The following is a 15,150-nucleotide window of genomic DNA, read 5'->3' as shown; positions in this document are numbered from 1 at the left end:
TATGTAAAGCATAAATGTGGGTATTACGTGCAAACATTTCTGCTCTCTGCTCGTCCCTCCTCCCTTCTCTGTCCACTCCCTGCCCTCTGTCCATCTTCTCCCCTTCTCTGTGTGTCCACCCCCCTCCCCTTCTCCTGTCCACAGACCTGTCCTGCTGTTCATTTCACCCCCGAATGCTTCGGGTAGTAAAATGATCCGAGATTCGGATCAAAGATCCGGATCTCTTCAATGATCCGATTCGAATCATCCGGATCATTGAAAAGATCCGAACTTCACGGTGCGCTGACCCCCTCCCCTCCCCTCTCCTCTCCTCCCCTCCCCTCCACTCCAAGCAGCTAGCAGCATACAACTCCCGTCATGCACCTGTTCTCGCTGCCATTGGCTGAGCAGTGTACAGCCTTGTTAGTGGGCGCGTGGGGTTGCACGCAGGCGCAGTGGTGCGGTCCTGTCAGCCTCAGCCTGTCTGTGTGGGCATCTTCTGGCTGAGTGACCATGGGGGGCAATGAGAGCACCGGGAGAAAAGTGTCTTTCGGGCTGGATGAGGAGGAGAGGGTGCGGGTGCTGCGAGGAATCCGGGTGAGAGGAGGGGGTTGTGAACTTTAACCTGTGGAAAGCCTCGTGTAATTCTCATATGGAGCGCCCCACTGCATGACTAAAATAAAATGATATCTCCATGGAAGGAGTCCGTGCACTGCATGCAGTCCCCTCTTGTAAAGCATGTCTGCATACACGCATGTGTTATTGTGTATATATAGGGCTTGCTTGCTTACTAAGCTTTACTATATTCCCTTATGTAGAAAACAGCTTTTTTTTATTACCAAATATCAAATGCTAATTCACTAAGGCTGTTATCACAGTGCAAGCTGACATCACATAGTTCCCATTCATTCATCTAACGATCGGCGGCAGAGACTAGCAAATGGGAGGCAGCGGGGCGGCACCATTTGAGAATGCTCATAGTTTTTGAACAAAAACAGTGGTCATTCTCACTGGACAAGTACTGATTGGCTCAGGGAACTTTTGCCCCTGCCACCAATCCCCGCCCCCCCCTGTGGCCGGGACCTTTGCGATCGCGGGCTTCCGCCCGCACAATTGACTGCACAGCCCCGCAGACTGCACAGACGTGAGACATCCGAGTGGCAGTAATGGTTAATGATGTCAATCTTTTGTCAATTGAATCAGAATTGCTGGATGTATGGCTTCCTTAAAGGGAACTTTAACTGAACAGGGGGTAAAGAGTTTCACTTACCTGGGGCTATTACCAGCCCCCTGCAGCAGTCCTGTGCCCTCGGAGCCGCTGTGGAATCCTCCGGTCCCCCGCTGTCACTTAGTTTCGTTTTTGACGACTCACCAGCCGGCCGGCCGCCATGCGTATTATTGGACGCATTCCCTACTGCAATTAGCGCTGTTGCGGTCACATTCCGCACGCGTAGATATGCGGCAACGCGTATTTTTGTACGCGTTGACTGGTAAGTCGTCAAAAACAAAACTAAGTGACAGCAGGGGACCGGAGGATTCCAGAGCGGCTCCGAGGGCACAGGACTGCTAAAGGAGGCTGGTAATAGCCCCAGGTAAGTGAAACTCTTTACCCCCCCCCCCCCCGTTCAGTTAAGGTTCCAATTAACACTTTATGCTGGGACACACCATGCAATTTGCCGTGAGATGGACAGTTTGAATCAATTATTTCCAATCTGATTTCTGATAACTTTTCTGATCGTTTTTGTATATAAGTAATTAGAAAATCGATCAAAAAACTATTGGTTACCTCGCTGTCCTCACCCGCCTCCTTGATTTTCTGCAATTGGTCCCGGAAAGTCCTCTGGTCTGGATATAGTGCACCTGGCCATCCACGTGCAACCCATCGTGCTCCTGTCGCCGGGAGCGTTCTGTGCCGCCTGTGCAGTACTAATGCGCAGGTGCAGATTGCTCCTGGCGACAGGAGAGCGCGTGGCTGGGCTGGGCTGCGCCTGTGCTGACTGGAGGGCTTTTTGGGGCCAGTTGCAGAAGATCCAGAAGGCAGAGGAGAACAGAGTGGGAGCAATAAGCCTGGAGGGGGCTGGAGGAGGGCCCATACCCCTCCCCCCCAGTCTCAGTACACAGATACAGAGAGGATAGAGTGGAGCATTCTGCTGTAAAGGGGTGCCAGGGATGCCTCTTATTATTGCAATGTCACTGCACAAAAGTGGGAGAACATAACAGTAGCAGCACACAGGTTGCTGCTGAGACCTACTCCAGCTGGTTAGACTTCTACTGAACAGGTCTTAGGCCTTGTTCACATCATAAACTCGCAATCGCTGACGCCAGCGTTTTGCGACTTTTTGCGTGATATTTTTTAACTCCTAGCGCTTAACTGCGCAGTAGCAAATTTTTGTAAATACAATGTATTTACAATGTATTTATTCCTAAAAGCCCTCAGGAGAACACGGTGAGGGAGTAGGAGGACTTCTGGGGGCTAGAAGAAGCCCCAGGTAAGTAACTGGCCGTTAAATTGCAGCTGAAAGGTTCTCAGTGGCAGACAGGAGGGAGGCTGAACTGCTCTACCACTATGCAGGTCACTCTGTCATGTGAAAGATACCCGCTGTGACATGAGATAGACACGTGTATGTATAGTTCCTAGCACACAAATAACTATGCTGTGTTCCTTTTTTTCTTTCTCTGCTTGAAAGAGTTAAACATCAGGTATGAAAGTGGCAGTTACTGTCTGAGTCAGACTACAGTGTGACCCTCACTGATAAGAAATTATAACTATAAAATACTTTCCTAACAGAAAATGGCTTCTGAGAGCAGGAAAGAGATAAAAATGGTCATTAGTTCTTAGATTTAATCTCTGGCATATTTCAATGAATTTGTCATTGAGCAAAAACAATAGAACAGTAAAAATATAAAAAATAGATTTAAATATTAAATAAAACTGTTGAATATATTAAGTCATTTTTAGGAGAAGGAGGATAGATACACTTGCTTATTTCATTAGTTTATTTTCACCTAGGGTGTCCTTTAAGGAATTGTTCCCTTTTAAGAAGCTTGATTAAAGCTGTAAATTTATCAGCCATAACATTAAGGCCTCGTTCACGCTGGAGCATTTCACGCTGGAGCATTTTACGTGCGATTTCAGCTTGTCTGTAAATCGCTAGTGCAGTGTTTCTCAATACTGTCCTCGTGACTCCCCAACGGTGCATGTTTTGCAGGCACCTATGCACAGGTGAGATAATTAGTGTCTCAGCTGCATGGAATCCACCTAGCTGAGACACTAATTATCCCACCTGTGCATAGGTGAGGCTGCCTGTAAACCATGCACTGTTGGGGAGTTACGAGGACATGTTTGAGAAACCCTGCGCTAGAGCTTGAAAGAGCACTGTGGCAATGCAAAGCAGTGGTAGTGTTCACACTGTAGCAATCACCAGTGATTACCGGTGTGCTGAAATCTCAAACTTGATGCATGCAGCATTTTTGGAGCGATTGCATTTCAATGTTAAGGAATCAGAATATGCAATCACTCCAAAATCACTGTGTTGTACAGTAAAACAAATCACAGGAAAATCTCTTTGCAAAAAGCTAGTGATGTTTCTTTTTTTAGCGGTTTTACGATTCCTAGTGGTAATGGGGCCTTATGGTGCGTACACACATCCAGTTTTGATTGGCCAATGATTTGCCAATTTTACTACTTCTGTGTAACATGAAAGCTTACCTACATGTTCTCGTCATAGTATTTAAAATTTGTTGGCCCTCATACTACATGGGAGTGGTAAAATTGGTCAGTGATTGGCCAATAAAAATTGTGTAAAAAAATCTCTGATGACAGGTGTTTGGAGTGACTAACAATGATTAATTATGACATGTAAAATCGGCAGCAAGTGGACAGTTACTTCTTGAACATGATATATTAAAAGCAGGAAAAATGGAAAGATATAAGGATCAGTCAAAAGCATAAATCGTACAAGCGGAAAATCTTGGTCACACGTGGCTGGATGGGTGCATGGCGGTAATGGTTTGTGACTACCAACGTCAGGGATGAGCTCCGGATCAAATTCAAATGAAATCCGACTGAGTTTAATTCGGATTTCATCCTCCTAATTAGTGCAGCTGAGCCCGGCCCACGGTGCCTCCCACACTTTACAAGCTGTATACTCCTCCCGCAATAACAGTATAGAGGGCCCTATTGCGGCCAGGAATGCGAAGAATCACTCGCGTTCCCAGCCTGTCGGCGCCTGTCGCCGAAACTGGAAGTGACTGCCGGCGGGGCCAGGAGGATCTGATGGAGACTGCAGGGGGCTGGTGGAAGCCCCAGGTGAGTAAAACTCATGTTTTCCCCGAGCCTTAAGTGTCCCTTTACTAAGTCTATGAACAATATAAAAAATGTATTAATTGGTATGACAAACTTTGTGTTTGTTTTTTCTTCATTTCACTTTCCTTCTGAATTCCATTTCCTAAGCAGCTCACCTCATCAGACTCCCTCTTGTGGGAATGGTCTGAATTGCAATACATTATATATTGAAGATTAACTGTGGCCACAACTTGGCTGATAAAGAAAGGGACAAGAAATATGAATGTCTGCCTCATTAAATAATCTGATGACATAGCGGGGGGTATACTGTGACCCCAGGAGGACTATTAGTCTGTGCTCAGGCATGCAATCTCTTGCCTCCCAAAAGTACACAAATGAATCATCCGTAACGTTTATTTAGTAACTATTTGTAAAATGATTTGTTGGGCTAAATATTGTAAACTGATAATAAAGTCATATACTTATTCTGGTACTTATCCGTTAGCCGGGCGCATCCGGCAGGTGGTGCTAATTACTATTCCCCCTCCAGGCCGACATGGATAGTAGGGAAAGATGTAACTCTGGTGGAGTTTTGTCGCCACCTAGAGGATGCGCCCGGCTAACGGATAAGTACCCTTATTCTGATATATGAAATTACATAATAGAGTATAGTAAATATTGTATAGATTGATAAATTCTATTGAGGAATTGTGCTCAGAATTGAAAATGCTGTAAGAGAAAACTGAAGTGAAATGAATAATAAAAAAAAAGGTCAGATACTCACCTGTGTCTGTGGAAGGTTCCTAATCCTGGCGAGCCTTCCCAGTCCTCCCTCAGGCTGCGGTCCGTGTTCCAGTGCTGTCACCTCAGCTGCATGTAATGTATTACACCAGCCTTCGGGATCCTCAGAAGTCTTTGGAAGCACTTAAAGAGGAAATCCAGTGAAAATAATGTAATAAAAATGCTTCATTTTTTACAATAATTAGGTATAAATGATTTAGTCAGTGTTTGCTCATTGTAAAATCGTTCCTCTCCCTGATTTACATTCTGACATTTACCACGTGACATTTGTACTGCTGGCAGGTGATGTCAGTGGAAGGAGATGCTCCTTGCTTTTTTTGGCAATTGGAAACAGCTGTAAACAGCTTTTATTTCCCACAATGCAACAAGGATCCCACAGTGTGATGTCAGAACCATGGTCCTGACATCACGCCGTGGGAGGGGTTTCACCACAATATCAGCCATACAGAGCCCCCTGATGATCCGTTTGTGAAAAGATTTATCATGGGGAAGGGGGTATCGGCTATTGATTGGGATGAAGTTCAATTCTTGGTTACAGTTTCTCTTTAAGTCCCTGAGTACGTCCGAAGACGAGTCTCTGTGCATTATGCATATGGAGCTGTTTGCAATTGGAAGTACTCAGGGCTCAGGTTCTTTGGAGGCCCCCCGGCGGCAGTAAGTTTGAAACCGGGACAGCGCTGAAACACAGGGACTGTGAGAGGCACGGTAAGGGCCCTTTTACACGTAATTCTCCATAGCAGTGCATTCTTTTACACTATATAAGTTGCTCTCAGTTATACTGAAAGGACAACTGAACTTCAAAGTTATGGCCATGTTTCCCTATGGCTTAATTCACACTATATGCATTTTACCTGAAAGCTTGTTCACAATGCTCCACTATGGAAAGTTAAAACATCAGTTTTTCAGCCTATAGCGTAAAAGGGGAAGCCTAAGGCTGTATGAGTTCCAGAGCCTTCTTTCTCTGTAGGAAGTACCTGACTTTTTTTTTTTTTTTTTTGCTACAGATTTGATTTAATGCCTTTTTTGTTATCCTGCACCCAGCTGACGGATGATGTTGTTGGTCGTATGAAGGAGAACTCCGCACAAAGAGGGGAGCAGAGTCCATCAGCAACTCTGGAGAATCCCCCACCTCCACATTCTTCTTATACCAGGGGTGGAGCTGCGTCCTCTGCATCCAATAGCCAGGCCAGAAAGGAGGGTATGTATTATACATATCTGTCACTAATCGGTGTCTGTCACATTGTGAACCTCTACTTTTATGATGTTAAATTAGTAAAGTTTGTCTTCAGACATCGCTGTTTAACTACGGCAGTAATTGAAGTCTATGCCCTGTTTTGGTGCTGTTATCTCTGCCAGGGCTCCTGATCATGTGATCACTAAACGTGGCGGCAGAAGATGAGGAAGAGGATCATCGCTCGCCTCTCCTCGATTCCCCCCAACGATCATCGCTCCCTGTCCCCTCCACACGGCATCCACCATCACATTGCCCCTAGTGTCGGGTCCCGGATTGATGACGTTATCAAGTTGGGACCCGGTACTTTGTTGGTGGTATGAGGCTGGATGCCGATGAGAGAGGAGGCAGGGAGAGCTGCTAGTTGCTGGATCTAGGGGAGGTGAATAATGCCTGTCTACCTATACAAGGGGCACCCATATCTAGCTACCTATACAGGGGGTATCCATGCCTGACTACCTTTACTGGAGGCACGAATGCCTGGCTACCCATAAAAGGGCAACCCATGTCTGCCTACCTATATATGGGGCACCCATGCCTGGCTACCTATACATGGGCCATCCATGTGGCTACCTATACAGGGAGCACCCATGCATGGCTACCTACACAGGGGGCACCCATGCCTGCTTACCTATACCTGGGGCACCCATGCCTGGCTACTTATGCAGAGGGCACCCATGCCTGGCTACCTATGCAGAGGGGAAACCAAGCCTGGCTACCTATACAGTGGACACTCACGCCTGGCTTACCTATGCAGGGGGCACCCATGCCTGGCTTACCTATACAGGGGGCACCCACGCCTGGCTTACCTATGCAGGGGGCACCCACGCCTGGCTTACCTATGCAGTGGGCACCCACGCCTGGCTTACCTATGCAGTGGGCACCCACGCCTGGCTTACCTATGCGGGGGGGCACCCACGCCTGGCTTACCTATGCGGGGGGCACCCATGCCTGGCTTACCTGTGCAGGGGGCACCCACGCCTGGCTTACCTATACAGTGGGCACCCACGCCTGGCTTACCTATGCGGGGGGCACCCACGCCTGGCTTACCTGTGCAGGGGGCACCCACGCCTGGCTTACCTGTGCAGGGGGCACCCACGCCTGGCTTACCTGTGCAGGGGGCACCCACGCCTGGCTTACCTGTGCAGGGGACACCCACGCCTGGCTTACCTGTGCAGGGGGCACCCACGCCTGGCTTACCTGTGCAGGGGGCACCCACGCCTGGCTTACCTGTGCAGGGGGCACCCACGCCTGGCTTACCTACGCAGGGGGCACCCACGCCTGGCTTACCTGTACTGCGGGCACCTATGCTGGGGGGGGGGGGGGGGCTACATCTGGCTACCTGGCCTGCCTTTCCAATTTTTGTTTTTTGTGAGGGGGATCCAAAGATTTCTAGTTACGCCCCTGCACGGGACCACCAGGGAATTCAAGTGTACCCAAATAAAAGCATTTATACTTACCTGGGGCATCCTCCAGCCCCGTGGGCTCCTTTGCCATCCTCCCGGGACAATTCTGTCCTCCTCTGGCCGCCCAGCTCTCTCTCTCGTTTTCTCAAGACGTGCTTTACTGAGCATGTGTGTCACGGCCGCACGCACCCCCATTGCACTCATAACCCCACCCTATTTTAAGACCACACCCTCTACATAATAAAATGAATTTAACCTTTCCGTTAACCTCTTCTCTCTTACTTTTACCATTAAAAATACTTGTATATTTTTTCAGTTCAAGGCAAAAAAGCAACACTCAGGCCGGGTTTCCACTGCTGCGAATCCAGGCCGATTCCCCGCCCACGAATTCGGATGGATTTCAGCAGCCTATAGAAGTCTATGAGAGCCATCCGAATTCGTGGCCGAGGAAAAATCTGAGGCCCTGCAGCATAATTTCGTCCGTAGCTGTCCGAATCCCATAGCCGTGCATAGCACGGCTAGAGGGATTCGGCTGCGAGAGGCAACAGCTGTGCCGGCATCGCGTCTCGCAAGACGCATGCCGCCGCACAAATGGAAACCTAGCCTCACAAAACCCACCTTTATTTAAAATCGAATATCATCACCATAAATTGTCACTGGAACAAAACGGTAATTTAAGTTTTGTGATAAGCGGGAAAACTATCCCATTACGTTTTCTGGGAGTCTTTTTTATGTACAGCAGCACTTTTTAGTTGAAAACTATAATGGCTAGAACCTAAGAAATCATGTATTTTTTCAAATTTTGTTAACTTGTTTTTTTTTTGTGCTTTAAAAATCATAAAAAAAAAAGAGTCATTCTTGTGAAAAAAAACTTCCCACAGGAAGACAAGTAAAAAAAGATATATATGCGCTAAAGTGTGTACACACACACACACACACACACACACACACACACACACACACACACACACACACACACACACACACACACACACACACCTACACACACACCTACACACACACCTACACACACACCTACACACCTACACACACACCTACACACCTACACACACACCTACACACACACCTACACACCTACACACACACCTACACACCTACACACACACCTACACACCTACACACACACCTACACACACCTACACACACACACACCTACACACACACACACACACCTACACACACACACCTACACACACCTACACACACACACACACACCTACACACACACACACCTACACACACACACACCTACACACACACACCTACACACACACACCTACACACACACACACCTACACACACACACACACACACCTACACACACACACTTACACACACCTACACACACACACTTACACACACCTACACACACACGCACCTGCACACACACACCTACACACACACACCTACACACCTACACACACACCTACACCTACACCCACACACACCTACACACACACACCTACACACACACACCTACACACACACACCTACACACACACACCTACACACACACCTACACACACACACCTACACACTCACACACACCTACACACCTACACACACACACACCTACACACACACACGCACACACACACACACACACACACACACCTACACACACCTACACACACACCTACACACACACACACACCTACACACACACACACACCTACACACACACACACACACCTACACACACACACCTACACACACACACACACACCTACACACACACACTTACACACACCTACACACACACGCACCTGCACACACGCACCTGCACACACACACCTACACACACACACACCTACACACACACACACCTACACACACACACACCTACACACACACACTCCTACACACACACACACACACACCTACACACACACACACACACACCTACACACACACACACACCTACACACACACACACACCTACACACACACACACACCTACACACCTACACACACACACACACCTACACACCTACACACACACACCTACACACACCTACACACACCTACACGCACCTACACACACACACCTACACACACACACCTACACACACACACCTACACACACACACCTACACCTACACACACCTACACCTACACACACCTACACCTACACACACACACACACACCTACACACACACGCACCTGCACACACGCACCTGCACACACGCACCTGCACACACGCACCTGCACACACGCACCTGCACACACACACCTGCACACACACACACCTGCACACACACACACCTGCACACACACACGCACCTACACACACACCTACACAAACACACACCTACACACACACACACACCTACACACACACCTACACACACACACCTACACACACCTACACACACACACCTACACACACACACACACCTACACACACACACACACACCTACACACACACACACACACACCTACACACACACCTACACACACCTCCACACACACCTACACACACACCTACACACACACACACACACACACACACACCCCTACACACCCCTACACACCTACACACACACCTACACACACACCTACACGCCTACACACACACCTACACACCTACACACACACCTACACACCTACACACACACCTACACACACACACACACACCTACACACCTACACACACACCTACACACCTACACACACACCTACACACACACACACCTACACACCTACACACACACCTACACACACACACACACACACCTACACACACACCTACACACACACACCTACACACACACACTTACACACACCTACACACACACGCACCTGCACACACGCACCTGCACACACACACACCTGCACACACACACCTGCACACACACACCTGCACACACACACCTGCACACACACACCTACACACACACACCTACACACACACACACCTACACACACACCTACACACACCTACACACACACACCTACACACACACACACCTACACACACCTACACACACACACACACACCTACACACACACACACACACCTACACACACACCTACACACACACCTACACACACACACACCCACACACACCTACACACACACACACACACACACACCTACACACACACACCTACACACACCTACACACACACACCTACACACACACACCTACACACACACACCTACACACACACACCTACACCTACACACACCTACACCTACACACACACACACCTACACACACACACACACCTACACACACACACGCACCTGCACACACACACCTGCACACACACACCTGCACACACACACACCTGCACACACACACACCTGCACACACACACCTACACACACACACACACACACCTACACACACACCTACACACACCTACACACACACCTACACACACACACACCTACACACACACACCTACACACACACACCTACACACACCTACACACACACACACACACCTACACACACACACACCTACACACACACACCTACACACACACACACACCTACACACACACACCTACACACACACACACCTACACACACACACACCTACACACACCTACACACACACACACCTACACACACACACACCTACACACACACACACACACCTACACACACACACACACCTACACACACACACTTACACACACCTACACACACACACTTACACACACCTACACACACACGCACCTGCACACACACACCTACACACACACACCTACACACCTACACACACACCTACACACACCCACACACACCTACACACACACACCTACACACACACACCTACACACACACACCTACACACACACACCTACACACACACACCTACACACACACACCTACACACACACACCTACACACACACACCTACACACACACACCTACACACACACACCTACACACACACACCTACACACACACCTACACACACACACACACCTACACACTCACACACACCTACACACCTACACACACACACACCTACACACACACACACACACACACACACACACCTACACACACCTACACACACCTACACACACACACACCTACACACACACACACACACACACACCTACACACACACCTACACACACACACACACCTACACACACACACTTACACACACACGCACCTGCACACACGCACCTGCACACACGCACCTGCACACACACACCTACACACACACACACCTACACACACACACACCTACACACACACCTACACACACACCTACACACACACACACACACACCTACACACACACACCTACACCTACACACACACACACACCTACACACACACACACACCTACACACACACACACACCTACACACACACCTACACACACACCTACACACACACACCTACACACACACACACACACCTACACACACACACCTACACACACACACCTACACACACACACCTACACACACACACCTACACCTACACACACCTACACACACCTACACCTACACACACCTACACCTACACACACACACACCTACACACACACGCACCTGCACACACGCACCTGCACACACGCACCTGCACACACACACACCTGCACACACACACCTACACACACACCTACACACACACCTACACACACACACACACCTACACACACACCTACACACACACACCTACACACACACACCTACACACACACACCTACACACACACACACCTACACACACACACACCTACACACACACACACCTACACACACACACACACCTACACACACACACTCCTACACACACACACACACCTACACACACACACTTACACACACCTACACACACACACTTACACACACCTACACACACACGCACCTGCACACACACACCTACACACCTACACACACACCTACACCTACACACACACACCTACACACACACACCTACACACACACACCTACACACACACACCTACACACACACACCTACACACACACACCTACACACACACCTACACACACACCTACACACACACCTACACACACACCTACACACACCTACACACTCACACACACCTACACACTCACACACACCTACACACCTACACACACCTACACACACACACACCTACACACACACACACACACACACACACACACACACACACACCTACACACACCTACACACACACACACACACCTACACACACACACACACACACACCTACACACACACCTACACACACACACACACCTACACACACACACTTACACACACCTACACACACACGCACCTGCACACACGCACCTGCACACACGCACCTGCACACACACACCTACACACACACACACCTACACACACACACACCTACACACACACCTACACACACACACACCTACACACCTACACCTACACACACACACACACACACCTACACACACACACACCTACACACACACACACCTACACACACACACACACCTACACACACACACACACACACACCTACACACACACCTACACACACACACCTACACACACACACCTACACCTACACACACCTACACCTACACACACCTACACCTACACACACACACACCTACACACACACCTACACACACACACACCTACACACACACGCACCTGCACACACGCACCTGCACACACGCACCTGCACACACACACACCTGCACACACACCTACACACACACCTACACACACACACACACCTACACACACACCTACACAAACACACACCTACACACACACACCTACACACACCTACACACACACACACACACCTACACACACACACCTACACACACACACCTACACCTACACACACCTACACACACCTACACCTACACACACCTACACCTACACACACCTACACCTACACACACACACACCTACACACACACACCTACACACACACGCACCTGCACACACGCACCTGCACACACGCACCTGCACACACGCACCTGCACACACACACCTGCACACCCACACCTACACACACACCTACACACACACACACACACCTACACACACACCTACACAAACACACACCTACACACACACACACACCTACACACACACCTACACACACACCTACACACACACACACCTACACACACCTACACACACACACCTACACACACCTACACACACACACCTACACACACACACACACACCTACACACACACACCTACACACACACACCTACACACACACACCTACACACACACACACACCTACACACACACACACACCTACACACACACACACACCTACACACACACACACACCTACACACACACACACACACACACCTACACACACACACACCTACACACACACACACACCTACACACACACCTACACACCTACACACACCTACACACACCTACACACCTACACACACACCTACACACCTACACACACACCTACACACACACCTACACACACACACACACACACACCTACACACACACACACACACCTACACACACACACACACCTACACACACACCTACACACACACACTTACACACACCTACACACACACGCACCTGCACACACACGCACCTGCACACACACACACCTGCACACACACACCTACACCTACACACACACACCTACACACACACACACACACCTACACACACACCTACACACACACACACACACACACACCTACACACACACACACACACACACACACACACACACACACACACACACACACACCTACACACACACCTACACACACACCTACACACCTACACACACACCTACACACCTACACACACACCTACACACACACCTACACACCTACACACACACCTACACACCTACACACACACCTACACACCTACACACACACCTACACACACCTACACACACACACACCTACACACACCTACACACACACACCTACACACACACACCTACACACACACACCTACACACACACACCTACACACACCCACACACACCCACACACACCTACACACACACACACACCTACACACACACACCTACACACACCTACACACACACACCTACACACACACACCTACACACACACACCTACACACACACACCTACACCTACACACACCTACACCTACACACACACACACCTACACACACCTACACACACACACACACACCTACACACACGCACCTGCACACACGCACCTGCACACACACACCTGCACACACACACACCTGCACACACACACCTACACACCTGCACACACACACACACACACACCTACACACACACACACACACCTACACACACACACACACACACACACACACACACACACACACCTACACACACACACACACACACACACCTACACACACACCTACACACACCTACACACACACCTACACACACACCTACACACCTACACACACACACACACCTACACACACCTACA

General features: G+C 49.1%; 1 protein-coding gene across 3 annotated transcripts in view; it reads left to right on the top strand.

Moving 5' to 3' along the window:
• Positions 1 to 442: 442 nt before the first annotated feature.
• Positions 443 to 15,150, top strand: part of CHCHD6 (coiled-coil-helix-coiled-coil-helix domain containing 6) — a 418,276-nt gene continuing 403,568 nt past the window's right edge. For all 3 annotated transcript variants that reach the window (XM_068251581.1, XM_068251580.1, XM_068251582.1), the window contains exons 1-2: positions 443 to 576; positions 6,107 to 6,263. In XM_068251581.1, the coding sequence (XP_068107682.1) occupies positions 493 to 576; positions 6,107 to 6,263 (241 nt within the window). In that variant the 5' untranslated portion in view covers positions 443 to 492. The remainder of the gene's footprint in view (positions 577 to 6,106; positions 6,264 to 15,150) is intronic.

This window comes from Hyperolius riggenbachi, chromosome 9 (assembly GCF_040937935.1).
Source record: "Hyperolius riggenbachi isolate aHypRig1 chromosome 9, aHypRig1.pri, whole genome shotgun sequence".
NCBI classification, from domain to species: Eukaryota; Metazoa; Chordata; class Amphibia; order Anura; family Hyperoliidae; genus Hyperolius; species Hyperolius riggenbachi.
The sequence above is the reverse complement of the archived record's forward strand: the minus strand, read 5'-3'. Positions and strand labels throughout refer to the sequence as shown.